General features: G+C 40.6%; 1 gene segment (V, D, J or C); it reads right to left on the reverse strand.

The window, feature by feature from the left end:
• Positions 1 to 3,526: 3,526 nt before the first annotated feature.
• Positions 3,527 to 19,112, reverse strand: part of LOC131837084 (immunoglobulin heavy variable 3-33-like) — a 69,529-nt gene continuing 53,943 nt past the window's right edge. The window contains 1 exon segment of the V gene segment in view: positions 3,527 to 3,867. Within this exon segment, the coding sequence occupies positions 3,542 to 3,867 (326 nt within the window).

Genomic DNA, 19,112 nt, shown 5'->3' on the forward strand with positions numbered 1-19,112 from the left:
TGGAGGAATGGGAGGTGCAAGGGAAGGCCAGCTGACACTTGTCCAGGCTTCATGAGTTCTGAGATGCACTTCTGTGATCCAGCCTGTCCCAGGAGCTCGGGACGACCACACTTGGGCAGGATGTGGGATGAAGGGTGTTTGGACAGCTGCCAGTGAGATATGGGTACAGACAAGTTAGGAAATGCCAACCCATACTACACCGCACAGACAGTCATGACTGTTTTAGTTAATTATGTTCACAACCGGTCAGGGAGAAAATTGATAAATCCAAAAAGTTGAGTGTCATTACTCTAGATCCCAATGGTTATGACATTTGGGACATAATTTCTCTCTTTCTACCTAAATTAGAGAAACTATTCAAATTATTCTGAAACTTTAAAAACACTCACTCAACATGTGAGTGTAGATTTTCTGTATTAGCTGTCAAAAATGCCTGCTTTAATTGTTTTATTTTAGAAAAAAAAAACACCACATAATACAGAGAATCATAAATTTTTGAAATGTAAAATGCAATGGTGACAAGCATACTCACCACATGATTTCACACTGTAGCATCTCCACAGAGTCTCATTTCTTCTACCACACCTGACACGTGGACCAGCCCTTCCATGTTCAAGGCCTCAGGACTGGACCTTAGTCTTGCCCCTCATAGGATGTCATCTGCACCTTTCCAAGAGCTTCCTGGTGTTACTGGTTTAACTGAGTAGAGTTGAGATACATAGAGTATGTTAATGTTTACTGGTTGTGTTGTTCTATTCTTCTGTCATATACAAAGGACATAAACAGAAGGCAACTATACAAAAACTAAAATAAAGTAAATGAACAGTCAAGAAGCAAAATTTAAAAATAGGCAAGTAACTCCCTAACCCTACAAGCTATAAAACCTTGAACAGTGTGGAGATTCCTCAAGAAATTAAAAATAGAGCTTCCCTATGACCCTGCCATTGCACTCCTGGGTATTTACCCCAAAGATACAGATGTAGTGAAAAGAAGGGCCATATGTACCCCAATATTCATAGCAGCAATGGCCACGGTCGCCAAACTGTGGAAAGAACCAAGATGCCCTTCAAGGATGAATGGATAAGGAAGATGTGGTCCATATACACTATGGAGTATTATTCCTCCATATGAAAGGATGAATACCCAACTTTCGTAGCAACATGGACGGGACTGGAAGAGATTATGCTGAGTGAAATAAGTCAAGCAGAGAGAGTCAATTATCATATGGTTTCACTTATTTGTGTAGCATAACAAATATCATGGAGGATATGGGGAGTTAGAGAGGAGAAGGGAGTTGGAGTAAATTGGAAGGGGAGGTGAATCATGAGAGACTATGGACTCTGAAAAACAATCTGAGGGGATGGGGAGGGGAGGGATGAAGGGATGGGGAGGGGAGGGTTGGGGAAACCAGGTCTTGGGTATTAGAGAGGGCACAGCTTGCATGGAGCACTGGGTGTGGTGCAAAAACAATGAATACTGTTATGCTGAAAAGAAATAAAATATTTTAAAAAATTTAAAAAAAAAGTAGAAAAGCAAAAGAAAAACACGGGTATATGTATCAAAATGTTCAGGTTGAAAGTTTATTATGGAATTTGATGTACTGGACATCTCACTGTGATGATAAATAGGTTAAAAATTATCTATATAAAAAAATGAACCAAAGTAGTGGAAACCAGTTAAAATAAAAGTTGTATCTATGAAGTAGTGGTGTTTGTTCTCTTGTCATCTTCCCCCCACCCGGTTGGTTTTCTGGGGGAGGGGCGTGCCACATGGGTTTTCAGTCAATGATGTTCCCTGATTTAAGTCCTCTGGCCCCTCTCAGGGGGGTGGGCTCTGAGGAAACCGGTTTTTCAGGCTCTTGTTTTCTGGAGGTTTTGATGTTTATTCATTTGTTTTCTCTCTCCTTGACAGCTTTTGATGATTTTTGGAGGTTTAGAGGAAAGCAAACTGCATCCCAACCTCTCTCTAAAAGAGAAGCCTCAGTCTGTTCCCCTCTGGGTGCCCCAGAGTACATAAGTTCCCCCTGGACTGCTGGCAGAGCAGTTTCCAAGTCGCAGTCCCTGGGGACACAGGATCTAGTGCTTGTACCCAAAACCATGGCAGTGGCTGCTGTCTGGGAAGCTCCAGACCGCCAGGGAGGTTCCAAGCAGTGATCGCATACTGAGATTTTCCCAATGTCCTGGGCTGGGAGTACCTGGTCTTTCTGGGTCCAGAGCACCAGGCTGGTGCCTGCTCACACCTCTCTCAGGGGAGGGTATGGGGCTTACGCGTCTCATACTCTGATACCATGGTGAGGTGTTCTGCTGTCTGGCAAGGCTCCCAGCCCCTCAGGGGAGCCAGACCCCATATGTTCTCGCGGGTGCGGGTGGCTCAGGGACCAAGACCTGGTTTTTCGACCACACTCTCTCTAGTTCAGGGCCAGGGGTGTCTCTCCTTGGTCTGGGGTCTTAAGCCCTTTACCCTACTGGCCTGATTCCCACAATTTCTCCCCAGGATCCTTTGCTCTTTTTGAGTGCTTTCAACCAGACTCCAAGTTAATGCTGGTCCCTAGACGCAGGGCACTCTTGTATTGGGGTATTACTTTCCAACCAGTTGCCTCTGGTTGCTCCCTCCCACTTTTGTTTATCTTCCGATATTAGTCTGACATTCCCAATCTGCTTTACTTGCCCACTGGCATCTTCTGCCCCTGTAGAGATCCAGACATGCATAATTCTGATCTCGGGCTGATTTCATGGGTGATTGAAGTTCTTTGGTAGGTAATCAGCTCACTTTAGGGTACAGGTTGAAACAGCGCCTCCTCCTACTTTCCCACTATCCCATCTTGTCCCCTTGGCTAATTGATTTATAAAAAGTGAATGATACCCTGGTTTCTTTCACCTCTTCTGTTGTTTCCTAGTTTCTATATAATTTACTTCTGCTCTAATCTTGTTATTTCCTTCCTTCTGCTATATACAGGTTTCAGCTGATTTTTTCTAGCCCCTTTAGGTGTAATGTTTGTGGTTTATTTGATATCTTTCTTGCTTCTTGACGTCTTCCTGTATGCTGTGTATTTCTTTCTTAGGACCACTTTTGCTTCAGAGAAATTACATGATTGTGATAGAGGTTTTATACTCGTGTGTGTGTGTGTGTGTGTGTGTGTGTGTGTGATCTTCTGGCTCTGCTGGAGGTTTTTGTGATCCACAGTGAGTACCACTGTGATTACTTTAAAGGTTTTGTTACCTGCATCAGGATATTTGTAATTTATTGGTATTTAAGGACAAGAGTTAACTAATGTACTTGACTCTGTATTTTGTGCGTGTTTGTATATTTGTCTTCCTGCTACAACTAAGATTCTAAGTCAGAGAGTAAATAGGTAAGCACAGAATAATGTCAAGGAGGCTCCCTTGAGGAAACTGCTCTATGGAAAGGAAACCCCAGACCCTGACAGGAAACCTGCCATAGCTTCCATCTGCACCTGCTCCTGGGAGTAAAGACAGAATTGGTGAGTAGTGTGCACTCTCTGCTGGTCTGATATTCTGTAGCTTGAGGTTTGTATCTGGGCTCACACTGAGGACACCTCACTGTGTCCTTCACACAATAAGGTCGTGTCCTTGGCTCTCAGGCTATTCATCTGCAGATATAGCATGTTTTTGCCATTGTCTCTGGAGATGGTGAATCGGCCCTTCACAGAGTCTGCATAGTATGTTTTACTTCCATCATCCCAAATAACTGCGACCCACTGTGACCCCTCCCCTGGAGCCTGGCAGACCCAGTTCATGTCATAGTTACTGAAGGTGAATCCAGAGGCTGCACAGGAGAGTCTCAGGAAAAGCCCAGGCTTCACCAGGTCTCCCCCAGACTCCACCAGCTGCACCTCGCACATGACACCTGTAGGCACAAGACATTCCAGTCAGGAATTTGTCACACACCCGTGGTTTCACTCATTCATATCCACTCACATCCTCAATTTCTTTTGTTCTCCAGAAATTACCTTTTAAAAGAGCAACAAGGAAAACCCAGCCAAGCACAAACTCTGGTGAGTTCTCTGTGTTCTGTCCTGCTCAGTGAATGTGGACATGTAGAAATGCCAGGCCTGGGGCTCCTCTCCCCGCTGCATGGTCCGATCTGGGCAGTTTTATTCAGTGGAAGGAAGACCCTATTTGCATATACTCTGAGTATATACTTAGCACCAGAAGTAGGTTCAATTCTTTACAAGTTAAAAACAAAGATTCCATTGTTTGTAGATCACTTTGTTTAGATGGCACTGTGTCAGTATGTAGTATTTTAACATATGAACAGAATTGTCTTTTCTTCTTTTTCCTATTACAGCATTTAAAAAATTGTTTTGCTATGTTACTCACTATACAGCACATCATTAGCTTTTGATTCATTGTTTTTTGTATAACACCCAATGCACTTTGCGACCTCTGCCTTCCTTAATACCCACCACCAGGCTCATCCATCCCCCTACCCACCTCCATTCTAAAACACCCAGTTTATTTCTTGGAGTCCGTAGTCTCTTATGGTTCATCTGTCACTTTGATTTCTCCCCTTCACCCCTTCCTTCTGCTAATGTCCTCCATGGTATTCCTTATGTTGCACAAATAAGTGAAATCGTATGACAATTGGCTTTCTATGTTTGACTTATTTCACTCAGCATAATCTCCTCCACTGCTATCCATGTTGAATCAAAAACTCAGTATTCATCCTTTCTGATGGCTGAGTAATATTCCATTGTATATATGTGTAAGGTTTTTCCGGCGAGATAAACACAACACAAGGCAAAGTGAGTGTAAGGCAAGGTTTATTAAAGGTTCTCTCTGGTGAAGTTTCAGGGCCCAGGTGAAGGGGAGCTGAGAAAGTTGCACCGGGAGGAGGTGGGCACCCTTGGGCGAGGTTCCACAACTCTGGAAAGCAGAGTGGGGGAAGTCGCGCCCAAGGCAGGGAGGAGGGGGCTTTTAAGGGGTTTGGGGAAAGCTCAGGAGTCTTTTGGCAAGTTTCCCTTATTTGGATATCCCTCCTGCTCATCGGGATCCCATTGGTCCACAGGAGCCCGGGGCGGGGGTCTCAGATTCCTGCTTGGGCCTTTGTTCTCCTGTCCGAGCTCAGGTCGTGTGGCGGGATCTTTCGCCATCTTGGTCCTTTGTTCTCCTGTCCGAGCTCAGGTCTTGTGGCGGGAACTTTCGCCATCTTTGGTAGCCCTTCCTGCCAGCCCAACAATATGGACCACATCTTCTTTATCCATTCATCCATTGAAGGGCATCTTGGCTCTTTCCACAGTTTGGTTATTGTGAACAATCATGCTATGAACATTAGAATGCATGTAGTCCCTTTTTTCCGCTACATCTGTATCGTGGGATAAATACCCAGTAGTGCAATGGCTGGATCATAGGTTGCTCTCTTTTTTTAATATTTATGAATTTATTTATCTCTATTTTAAATTTTTTTTATCTTGTTATGTGTTTTATTTTATTCACCATGGAGTGTAGCTCTATTTTTAATTTTTTGAGGAAACTCCACACTGATTTCCAAATTGGCTTTACCAATGTACATTCCCACCTACAGTGTAAGAGGGGTCCCTTTTCCCTGTAACTTCTCCAACATTTACTGCTTCTTACCTTGTCGATTTTTGCCACGGAGTTTTCTTATCATTTATTTGTGCATTTTAAAAAGTCTTTCATTAATGTAGACTGATTATAAATTATTTTACCCCTTTAATGATGTTTAGTCCTAATTATTTTATTTATGGTACCAGCATAAATGAAATTATTTTGTTAATTTCTTTTTTAGATAATTTCTTGTTAATGTATGGAAGCATTGCTTTATTTTGCATTTTGATTTTGTATGCTGAAGTTTCCTTGAAATCGTTAAAAAAAAATCTAAGATTTTTCTTTTACGAAGTTTGTGGGCTTTGACTATTTATAAGACCATGTTGTATGGAGACAAATAGTTTTTTCTTCTTGTCTATTGATTTTAATATCTTTCATTTTTTTTTACTGCCAATCTCTTTGCAAAGGTTTTCCAGGTGAGGGCCAGAAAGTTTTCTGCAGCCAGACTGAGGCTTCTCTCTGAGAGGGAGATCAGGGTGCAGCTTGTTTTCCTCTAAAACTACAAAAACCATCAAAAGCGGTCAAGGCGGGGGTGTGGGAGGTTGGGGTACCATGTGGTGGGCATTATAGAGGGCACGGATTGCATGGAGCACTGGGTGTGGTGAAAAGATAATGAATACTGTTTTTCAGAAAATAAATAAATTAAAAAATATATAACTCAAAAAAAAAAAAAAAAGCGGTCAAGGTGAGAGGAAAAAAAAGGGAACAAACATAAAAACCACCAGAGAACAAAAGCCCGAAAAAACCCAGTTTCCTCAGAGCCCACCCCCTTGAGGGGGGCGGGAGGACTTAGCTCAGAGAACATCATTGACTGACAACCCACCTGGCAGGCCCTCCCACAGAAAACAAACCAAGAAAAAAAAAAAAAAAAAAGGACTACAAGAGAAAAACCACTACTTCATAGGAAAACTTTTATTTTTCACTCGTTACCACTATTCTGGTTCATTTTTTTTTTTTTTTTTACACATGGTTTTTTTTTTTTTTTTTAACCTATTTACCATCAGAGTGAGCTGTACAGTACATCAAATTCCATAATACCCTTCTAACCTGAACATTTTGATAAATACACCTATGTTTTTCTTTTGCACTTCTATTTTTTGAATTCCTTTTTATAAATTTTAGTTTAGTTTAGTCTAGTTTATTCCTTTTTATTTTTATCTTCTAATATTCATATAGAGTTAAACTTCAAAGTAATACCCTTTCCCCAAACAATACTACCCCGATAGGTAAACCAATTTTTAATCCCCTTTATCTTAGGAAAGTTGAGTCCTTTAACAAAGATATCAAGATACATCCAGGAAGAATCAAAACAACCTTCCTCACACACACTGAGAATTTATAAGAACTCTCCCATCTTCTTCATCCACCAGTGTTTCTGTGGTTTTGTGTTTGTCCTGATAGCATATAATCTTACACTTGGGATTCTTTTTGAAGAGGTTCTTCCTTTATTTGCATATATATATTTTTCTCTTGTCATATACTTTTATCAGTCTTTTTGTTTGTCTGCTTCATAAATCCTATCTGGGTCCCATCTGGGCTGAACCTTCTCTTTCATCTTCCCTTTCTTTCCTGTCTCTCTCTCTCTCTCTTTTATTTTTATTTTTTTTTCTTTTCTTTTTTCTCTCATTTGGGTGGGGAATCCTGATTGCTCAGAAGTGTCCCAGGGTGCATCTTGACTGCACCATGGTTGATACATCCAGCTACATCTGCTCAGTCATCTCCAACCAAAATGACTAGAGGGAGGAATGCCTAACAGAAGAAGAATACAGAGGATGGACCTTCTGCAACAGAGCTCACGGCTATCAACATAGACAATATGTCAGAAAGATAATTCAGACTAACAATTATCCAGGCCATAGCTAGGTTGGAGAAAGCCATGGATGACCAAACGGAATTGATTAGGGCTGAGCTGAAAACGATGAGAGATGATGTTCACAATGTTAGGGCGGAGCTGAAAGCTACCAGGGCTGAGGTTCACAATGCTCTCAATGATTTCCAATCTAATCTAAACTTTCTCAAAGCTAGGGTAACTGAGACAGAAGATAGAATTAGTGATCTGGAGGACAAACAGATAGAGAGAAAGGATCAGGAGGAAACCTGGAACAGCTTAGAAAACAAGAAAAAAGAATCAGGGAAATAAATGATGCCATGAAGTGTTCCAACTTCAGAATAATTGGACTCCCCGAGGGGGAGGAGAAAGAAAGAAGTCTAGAAAATATAGTGGAACAAGTCATTCATGAAAAAATTCCCAATCTCGTGAATGGAACCAGCATTCATGTACTAGAGGCTGAATGGTCTCCACTCCGTATTATAAATTCCAAAAAAACATCACGACACCTGATAGTCAAATTGAGGAATTATATTGTAGGTATAATCTCTTGAAAGCTGCTAGGGGAAGAGGCTATTACGTACAGAGCGAAGCCCATCAGAATAATGTCAGACCTGTTCACAGAGACCTGGCAATCCAGAAAAGGCTGGCAAAATATATTCAGGGCACTAAATGAGAAGAACATGCAGCCAAGACTGCTTTATCCAGCAAGACTGACATTCAAAATGGATGGAGAGATAAAGAGTTCCCAAGACCGGCAAGGCTTAAAAGACTATGCAACCACCAAGCTGACACTGCAGGAAATATTAAGGAGGATTCTATAAAAGAGGAAATATACTAAGAATAGCATTGAACAGAAATATAGAGACAATCTACAGAACAGAAGACTTCAAAGCTAACTCGATGTCAATAAAAACGTATCTATCAATAATCATTCTCAATGTGAATAGCCTAAATGTGCCCATCAAATGGCACAGGGTGGCAGATTGGATAAAATGACAGGACCCATCCATATGTTGTCTACAAGAGAACCATTTTGAGCCTAAAGATACAAACAGACTGAAAGGGAAGGGATGGAGAAGCATTTTTCATGCCAATGGGCCTCAAAAGAAGGCCGGGGTAGCGATTCTCATATCAGATAAATTAAATTTTAAACTAAAAACTGTAGTCAGAGATACAGAAGGACAGTACATAATCCTTAAAGGGACTACCCACCAAGATGATCTAATAATTATAAATATTTATGCTCCCAATATGGGAGCAGCCAATTACTTAATAAAACTGTTAATCAAGATAAAGAGTCATATTGATATGAATACAGTAATCGGTGGAGAACTTAACATGCTTCTCTCAGAAACAGACAGATCATCGAAGCAGAAAATCAATAAAGAAGCAAGAGCATTGAATGACACATTGGACCAGATGGACCTCATAGATATATACAGAACATTCCACCCTAAAACAACCAAATACTCATTCTTCTCAAGTGCACATGGAACTTTCTCCAGAATAGACCACATACTGAGTCACAAATCAGGACTCAACTGGTACCAAATGACTGAGATTATTCCCTGCGTATTCTCAGATCACAATGCTTTGAAACTGGAGCTCAATCACAAGGAAAGGTTCAGAAGGACCTCAAACACCTGGAAGCTAAAGACCACCTTGCTTAAGAATGCTTGGATCAACCAGGAGATCAAAGGAGAACTGAAGCAATTCATGGAAACTAATGAGAATGAAGACACTTTGGTCAAAAACCTATGGGATACAGCAAAGGCAGTCCTAAGAGGGAAATACATAGCCATCCAAGCCTCCCTCAAAAAAACTGAAAAATCCGGAATACACCAACTGCCTCTACACCTAAAAGAACTGGAGAATCAACAACAAATCAAACCAACTCAACAAATAAGAAGGGAAATCATCAAGATTAGAGCGGAGATCAATGAGGTAGAAACCAGAGATACAGTAGAATGTATCAATGAAACTAGAAACTGTTTTTTTGAAAGAATCAATAGGATCAATAAACCATTTGCCACAGTAATCCAAAAGAAAAGAGGGAAAGCCCAAATTGATAAAATTATGAATTAAAAGAAAGAGATAACAACGAACACCAAGGAAGTAGAAACAATAAACAGAAGTTATTACCAACAGTTATATGCCAATAAGCTAAGCAACCTAGATGAAATGGAAGCATTCCTGGAAAACTATAAACTACCAAAATTGAACCAGGAAGGAATAGACAACTGGAATAGACTGACATCTAGTGATGAGGTTGAAGCAGTGATCAAAACCTCCCAAAAAACAAGAACCCAGGACCTGAGGAATTCCTTGGGGAATTCTACCAAACTTTCAAAGAAGAAATAACACCTATTCTCCTGAAGCTGTTTCAAAAAATTGAAGCACAAGGAAACTTCCAGGCTGTTTCTATGAAGCCAGCGTTACCCTGATCTCCAAACCAGGTAAAGACCCTACCAAAAAAGGGAGAATTTCAGACCAATATCACTGATGAATATGGATGCCAAGATTCTCAACAAGATCCTAGCCAACAGGATCCATCAGCACATTAAAAAGATTATCCACCATAACAAGGTGGGATTCATTCCTGGGTTACAAGGATGCTTCAACATTCGCAAATCAATCAATGTGATACAACAAATTAATATGAGAAGAGAGAAGAACCACACAGTCATCCTAATTGATGCAGAAAAAGCATTTGACACAATCCAGCATCCGTTCCTGATTAAAACGCTTCAAAGTATAAGGATAGAGGGAACATTCCTGAACCTCATCAAATCCATCTATGAAAGACCCACAGCAAATATCATCCTCAATGGGAAAAAGCTTGCAGCCTTCCCATTGAGATCAGGAACAAGACAAGGATGCCCAGTTTCACCACTCTTGTTCAACATAGTATTAGAAGTCCTAGCAACAGCAATCGAACAACAAAGAGAAATAAAAGGTATCCGAATTGGCAATGAAGAAGTCAAACTCTCTCTCTTCGCAGATGACATGATTCATTATATGGAAAAACCAAAATACTCTACCCCCAAACTACTAGAACTCATACAGCAATTCAGCAACGTGGCAGGATACAAAGTAATGTGCAGAAATCAGTGGCTTTCTTATACACTAACAATGAAAACACAGAAAAGGAAACTAGAGAATCGATTCCATTTACTATAGCACCAAGAACCATAAGATACCTTGGAATAAACCTAACCAAAGAGGTAAAGGATCTCTACTTGAGGAACTAGAACACTCATGAAAGAAATTGAAGAAGACACAAAAAGATCGAAGACCATTCCATGCACTTGGATCGGAAGAATAAACATTGTTAAAATGTCTATACTGCCTAGAGCAATCTATACTTTTAATGCCATTCCTATCAAAATTCCACCGGTATTCTTCAAAGAGCTGGAGCAAATAATCCAAAAATTTGTATGGAATCAGAAGGGACCCCGAATCGCTAAGCAAATGTTGAAAAACAAAAATAAAACTGGCGGCATCATGTTACCCGATTTCAAGCTTTACTACAAAGCTGTGATCACGAAGACAACATGGTACTGGCGTAAAAACAGGCACATAGACCATTGGAACAGAATAGAGAGCCCAGATATGGAACCTCAACTCTTGGTCAATTAATCTTCGACAGAAGAGGAAAACATATACAGTGGAAAAAAGACAGTCTCTTCAATAAATGGTGCTGGGAAAACTGGACTGCTTTATATAGAAGAATGAAACTCGACCATTCTCTTACACCGTCCACAAAGATAAACTCAAAATGGAAAAAAGACCTCAACGTGAGACAGGAATCCATCAGAATCCTAGAGGAGAACATAGGCAGTAATCTCTTCAATATCAGCCACAGCAACTTCTTTCAAGATATGTCTCCAAAGGCAAAGGAAACAAAAGCGAAAATGCACTTTTGGGACTTCATCAAAAATCAAAAGCTTCTGCACAGCAAAGGAAACAGTCAAGAAAACAAAGAGGCAACCAACGGAAGGGGAGAAGATATTTGCAAATGACAGTCCAGACAAAAGGTTGATATCCAGGATCTATAATGAACTCCTCCCACTCAACACACACGAAACAGACAATCATATCAAAAAATGGGCAGAAGATATGAACAGACACTTCTCCAATCAAGACATACAAATGGCTATTAGACACAAGAAAAAATGTTCATCATCACTAGCCCTCAGGGAGATTCAAATTAAACCACATTGAGATATCACCTTACACCAGTTAGAATGGCCAAATTTAAAAAAAAAAAACAGGAAACAATATGTGTTGGAGAGGATGTGGAGAAAGGGGAACCCTCTTCCACTGTTGGTGGGAATGCAAGTTGGTGCAGCCTCTTTTGAGAACAGTGTGGAGATTCCTCAAGAAATTAAAAACAGAACTTCCCTATGCCCTGTGTATTAGGGAGGGCATGGATTGTATGGAGCACTGGGTGTGGTGAAAAAATAATGAATACTGTTATGCTGAAAATAAATAAATTAATAAAAAAAGCAAAAAAAAAAGAATAATGTTATCCTGAAAATAAATAAAAAATAAATTAATAAAAATAACCAAGTGACTTCATAAACCTACAAGCTATAAAACCTTAAAAATCTAAGGATTAGTTATGTTTTTCAGAACGAGTCACTTTATAGAAATAGGAGTTCAGTAATTTGGATCTTGGTAGTTTGTTAATCATTCAGTTTCAGAGAAGTGGTAATTAGTAAATCCTGAATAATATCAGCTTTGTTTAATGGAAAAATCCTTCTGTGGTATGTTGTGAAGTTCAGGAGAATGAACACAATCCCAGTTTGCCATTATTTTTTAAGTTTTTATTTCAATTACAGTTATTTATCTAAGGGCATATTTAACAAGACCAGAACCTACATAACCCACCTCCACCTGCCACCCCTCTGGTAACCGTCAGTTTTTTATCTGTAGTTAAGAGTGTGTTTCTTGTTTTATCTCCCTTTTTCCCCTTTCATCATGTATTTTGTTTCTTAAATTCAACATATGAGTGAATTTATATGGTATCTGTCTTTCACTGACTTATACACTTACCATAAAACTCTTGCTCCATCCACGTCATTGGAAATAGCAAGATTTCATTCTTTTTTATGAGTGAATAACATTCCACTCTCTCTACATATACCACCTCTTTATCATTCATCAATGAGTGGACACGGGCTGTTTCCATAGTTTGGCTATTGTAAATAATGCTGCTGGTAATATAGGGGTGTGAGGTTCTCTGAGAACTAGCCTTTTGGGTAAATATCTGTGAACTACTCTTTGGATAAATATCCAGTCGTGTGATTGCTGGATCATAGTGTAATTCAACTTGTAAGTATTTGGGGAATCTACATCCTGTTCTCCAGAGTGCAATTTGCACACTCCACATCTCCTGACCAGGGAATTCTGCAGAGCCTCAGTTCTAAGGAAGTGCTATCAGGTCACATTTAAGAAGCTCAGCAGAGCACACCTACTTAAAACTCCACAAATTCCATCCAAGGACTGAACGCTGCCGACTGCAGGCAAGGAGAGGCTCTGTAGACAACTGGCCTGAAGGAAAATACAGCTAAAATGGAACAGCAGAGAACACACATCACACACCAGAGACCTCTCTGAAGAACCCTCAACACTATATGGCCTCTTATACATAAAGCTGTTACTTTCAGGAGAAGGGAACATAACTGACTTTTGCAACACACAAGAGAGGGTAGAATCTTAGAGAAAATGACAGGATGGAGGAATTCAGTTTCAGGTGGACTTCTGATCAACCTCAATTTAGGCTGTCGTAGATAAGTCCCTTTGACCCCACAGGGTGATCAGAAAACTTGTGTTCTGTCTCCAGATCCAGTAGTTTCCATTCCTGAAAGGATCCTGTGCATCAGGAACACTGGAATCCAGCCAAACCATTCATAATGCAGCAGCGTCTGCTGTGCTGGGATACTGAGTGCTGCTGACAATATCCCTGCCATTCTGTCCTATTGGAGCACCTCTGGCTTCCTGCTCAAAGTGGTTGTCTCATTGCTGACAAAAGCTTTCTTCTCTAAGTGACTTGTTGGTTGATATTATGTGCAGGGACCTCAGTGGCAACAGTCACTTACTGCAAAATAATATGCTAATTTGATAATATTCAATGGGTTTTCTACATTAAAACAGCAGTTGGTCTATTCAAGTTGTCAATTTCTTCCTGATTCAGTATTGAAAGTTTATACGTTTCCAGAAATGCATCCATTTCATCTGGGTTTCTTAATTTATTGGCATATAATTTTCAATAATAATTTCTGATAATTGTTTCTATTTCCCTGGTGTTAGTCGTGATTTCTCCCTTTTCACTCATAGTTTTATTAACTTGGGTCCTCTCTCTTTTCTTTTGGATTAATTTGACCAATGGTTTATAAATCTTATTGATTCTTTCAAAAACCAGCTTCTAGGTTCGTTGATGTGTTCCACTGTATCTGTAGTTCCTCTGTATCTGTAGTTTCTATCACATTCATTGTGCAACTTCTTTCAAGATATTTCTCCAAAGGGAAACAAAACAAAAGCAAAAGTGACTTTTGGGACTTCATCAAGATAAAAAAATTCTGCACAGCAAAGGAAACAATCAACAAAACAATGAGGAAACCCATGAAATTGGAGAAGATATTCGCAAATGACATTACAGACAAAGTGCTGATATCCAGGATCTATAAAGAACTCCTCAAACCCAACCCACACAAAACAAATAATCCTGTCAAAAAATGAGCAGAAGACACTAACAGAGACATCTCCAATGAAGACATACAAATGGCTAACAGACACATGAAAAAATATTCATCATCACTAGCCACCAGGGAGATTGAAATCAAAACCACATTGAGATACCACCTAACACCAGTTAGAATAAACAAAATGAATAAGACAGTAAACAACGTGTATTGGAGAGGATGCGGAGAAATGGAAACACTCTTACACTGTTGGTGGTAATGCAAGTTGGTGCAACCACTTTGGAGAACAGTGTGGAGATTCCTTAGGATATTAAAAATGGAGCTATCCTATGACTCTGCAATTGCTCTATTGGGTATTGACCCCAAGGATGCCGATGTAGTGAAAGAAGGGTCACCTGTACCCCAATGTTCATAGCAGCAATGGCCACGGTCGCCAAACTGTGGAAAGAACCAAGATGCCCTTAAACTGACAAATGGATAAGGAAGATGTGGTCCATATACACTATGGAGTATTATGCCTCAATCAGAAAGGACGAATACCCAACTTTTGTAGCAACATGGATGGGACTAGAAGAGATTATGCTGAGTGAAATGAGTCAAACAGAGAGAGTCAATTATCATATGGTTTCACTTATTTGTGGAGCATAAGGAATAACACGGAGGACATGAGGAACTGGAGAGAAGGGAGTTGGAGGAAATTGGAGGGGGAGACTAACCATGACAGACTGTGGACTCTGAGAAACAAACTGAGGGTTTTGCAAGGGAGGAGGGTGGAAGGTTAGTTGAGCCTGGTGGTGGGTATTGTGGAGGGCACATATTGCATGGATCACTGGGTGTGGTGAATAAACAATGTATCTTGGAACACTGTACAGAATTAAAGTTAAAAACACCGAAAAAAATTAAAAATTATATATAAAATATAGAGAGAGTAGAAAATAAAAAAGAGGGCAAGTAAAGAGTGACTGTAACTTTCATTTTGGGCAAAATAGAGTGCTTCAGTTGTTCCTGGGTGAATTTTGTCTGTATGTTAGAGGACACTAAATCTCAAAATCACTAGAAAATTAAAAGATGAATATATCAAAAGGTAAAACTGAGTAGAGTGAACAGCTTGCTAAAATAAATCATATACCTGTTAAAAATATAGGTTTGTAAAAATACAACTTAAAAATGTTCTATGAAAAAGTGAGCTGGTATAATAGACATCTTGTCAAACACAGCCAATTTTTGTAGAATCCACATATATATCCTTACATCTCAGGTTGATTTCATGGATGTTCAAAATAGTTTTATAGATACACAGCTAAATGCAAGGGACCTGCTTAAACTGGGCCCCCTAAACCTCTGCCAATTGCCTTGATCTCCCTGTTCCTGATTGATTTTTGGTATATGTTAGAAGACACTATATTTGAAAATTTTAAGGAAATCAGAACTTATTTTCTATATAAATAGAATACAGGGAAAATGGGATTATGTGGGGCTTAAATCTATAAAATGAAGATTTGAAACTTAGAAACTGATGTTGGGAAATAAGACTTTGAAATGGGAACAGGGTAAAAAAGAAAAAGCAAGCAACAGAAAAAAGAAAAAAAAGAAATGTAAACTTTTATCCTAAGTATAAGCAAGTCCTGAGGGAACACTTGGAGCTCCCTATGTAATTTCCCCTGGTGCTGGAGTTTCCTGTTCCTGTGGGAAGTAACCTGATCCTTCACCTGTTCTTCCAGTCTGTCTTCTGGGGGAGGGGCCTGATGCTTGGCTTCTCATGCATCTTCGTCCTGTTGGAGTTGCCCTACTCTTGTCAGGGTCATTGGCTGAATGGGGGCTGATCCTGTGTCTCGTTATTTTTCCCTGGTGGCTTTCTGCTTCTCCTCAGAGGGTCAGAGCAAACATGGCAAACATGTGGGAATCTCCAGACCAGAGCCACAATATGGTGGCCCGGACCCCCACCCCCACCTCAGGTTAATCCATCTCCACCTCTATGTGTACCCAAATCCCCAGACGTGCATTATTGATGCCCACTGCAATTCTCTGGGGAAAGTTCCAGTGACACATGAGTGTCTCCGTGCTTTCTGACTTTGCAACTGTTAGTGGGTGTGGCCTCGTGAGTGCACCCTCTTCTGTACCTCCCAGGTCATGCTGGGTGCTGACCCAGTGTCCTGTCTGGTGTCACATCATTCTGAGAGTTGTTGTGGATGTAGCCACTTTGTCCACCAAGCCATGGGCTCACACACGCACTCTCTTGTGTGGCTCCCAGTTCACGGCCAGGTGCCTCTCTAGTGTCCTTTCATGGGCCACACCACCCTGAGTGCTGTTGCCCTGTTTTGGTCACAAACCATTTTATATCTCCCCTGAGATGTTAGTTTGACATAAATTTTGATTATAATTTCAGGATTTGTATTAGGAAATGTTTCTCCCAGAATTCTAGCTTTAATATTTATTTTCTCACAACTTTATCTCCTTAAATTCCTTTTTAAAATCATGTTCAGCTAGCCACCACATAGTACATAACTAGTTTTTGATGTACTGTTCAACAACTCATTATTTGCGTGTAACACCCAGTGCTCACCCATCATGTGTCCTCATTGCCGAGTTTCCCCATTCTGCCACTCCTACCCTTCCAAAACCCTGTTTGTTCTACAGAGAAACATATTGATTTCTGATATTATTTATTTTGGGTTTTCTCTTTTCCTTTTGATAAACCTAGGCAGAAGTTTCTCAGTTTTTTTTTTTTTTCAAAAAAAAAAAAAACAGACCTTGCTTTTTTGTTCTATTCTGTTTGTTTTTTTTTTTTGTTGTTGTTGTTTGTTTGTTTTCATTTGTTGTTATATCATTTATTTCTGCTCTAATCTTTATTATTTCCTTCCTTCTCCTTTATTTAGGCTTTAGTCATCAACCTTCTCTAGCTCCTTCAGGTGTAACATTAGAGTGTTTCTTTCAGATTTTTCTTGCTTCTTGAGGTCTTCCTGTATGCTGTGTATTTTTGTCTTAGGACCACTTTTGCTGCAGAGGAATTAGTGCAAAGTGAAAAAATTTTCATACTCATGAGTGTGTGTGTGTGTGTGTGTGTGTGTGTGTGTTTATGCATGTGTGTGTGTAATGCCCAGACTGCACATCACACCTGGAGGGGGTTCCACTGCTTTCCCACGTTGTCACTAACATTGATGCTGTGAGCATTGTTTCAGACAGTGACTCCCAAACCAAGACCGTTTCTTTTACTTTGGCTCGTTGATGCCTCCATAGCCTCATGTCCAGCATGCACGTTATGCTGCTTCTATCAAGTTTGCACATTGAGCTAGGTGGACCCGTGATGCACAGTGAGAGCAGCTGGGATTCCTGTAAGTGTTCAGTTGATGAACATCGGGATTTTTGTAATTCATTGGCATTTAGGGACAGCAAAAAACAATGTGAGTGAGTCTGTATTTTGTCATTTTAGTATAATTGTTTTCCCATTAGAGCAAATTTTCAAAGTCAGAGAGAGAAGAGTTAAGTACAGAATCATGTGTTCAAAGAGGCTCCCTTGGGGAAAAAGCTTGAAGGCATGAAAGCCAAAGAGCCTAACAGGAAACCTGCCCATATCCTCCAGCTGTGCCTGCTCCTGGGGCTTAAAGACAGAATTGGAGAGTGGTGTGCACCCTCTGCTGGTCTGATCCCATTGTAGTTTGAGGTTTGTGTCTGGGCTCGCACTGCAGTCCCCTCACTGTCTGTTGCACAGTAATACACGACCGTGTCCTCGGTTCTCAGGCTGTTCATCTGCAGATACAGCGTGTTCTTGCCGTTGTCTCTGGAGATGGTGAATCGGCCCTTCACAGAGTCTGTGTATCTTGTGCTACTTCCATCACTGCCAATAATTGCGACCCACTGCAGCCCCTTCCCTGGAGCCTGGCGGACCCAGTACATGGCATAGCTACTGAAGGTGGATCCAGAGGCTGCACAGGAGAGTCTCAGGGATCCCCCAGGCTTCACCAGGTCTCCTCCAGTCTCCACCAGCTCCACCTCACCCTGAACATCTGCAGACACAAGACATCATGGTCAGGAAAGTGTCACACAGCCATGATTTCTTTCACTCATATCTACTCACATCCTCAATGTCTCTTGTTCACCATGAATTACCTTTTAAAAGAGCAACAAGGAAAACCCAGCCAAGCACAAACTCCATGTTGAGTTCTCTGTGTCCGGTCCTGAGTCCTGAATGGAGCACCTGGGAATCCTGGTGCTGGGGCTCCTCTCCCAGCTGCAGAGTCAGGTTTGGGCTGTTTTTAACCAGCAGAGGGTGGGTCCTATTTGCATGTTCTCTGACCATATATTCAGCTTGGGGTCTATGTGACCATAAAGGGCAATGACCAGAATACATCCGACTGCCTTCATTTTGGTTGTTTTGATCACTTTAGAAAAAAAATGATTTTCATTATATAACTTTCCAGAGTATATACTTGGACATGTGCTACTTTCTTTTTACATATTCACATAGATGTTGTGGAATTGATGTTATGTTACGCCATGATGAAAAGAAAACCTACACCCAGAATTTTAGAGGGTTTTGTGAGGTGTCCAAGAGCACACACAGGGTGAGAGTGGGCCCCAGTATGTGACCCTGTGCTCATCTCCACAGTACACACTGTCCCCTGAACCACCTGGAGGACAGAGTGGGCAGGCTGTTGAGGAATGTGGAAACCCTCCTATAATGGGGATGGGATGATTTTACTTCCTCTCTATGTTGCCCTGAAATATAGAGAGCATCGGGTTTGTGTAGGTGTATTTTCTAACATTTCAACGTCTATGTGTTCCTCCTAAGTCATCTCTGGGATTATTTGTAAGAATTTTGGTGAGTGTGCTTGAATGGAATGAATGGCATACAGGCAGAGTGTGATAAGATAGACATGGGTGTCAGATTCAACATTATCCAGAATGAACAAATCAATTATCCATAAAACTTCCTGTATTTTCTCTGGAATTCCTCTTTCCTCTTCCCTTCTTCACCTGTTGACACAC

Source organism: Mustela lutreola, chromosome 7 (genome assembly GCF_030435805.1).
Source record: "Mustela lutreola isolate mMusLut2 chromosome 7, mMusLut2.pri, whole genome shotgun sequence".
Lineage (NCBI taxonomy): Eukaryota > Metazoa > Chordata > Mammalia > Carnivora > Mustelidae > Mustela > Mustela lutreola.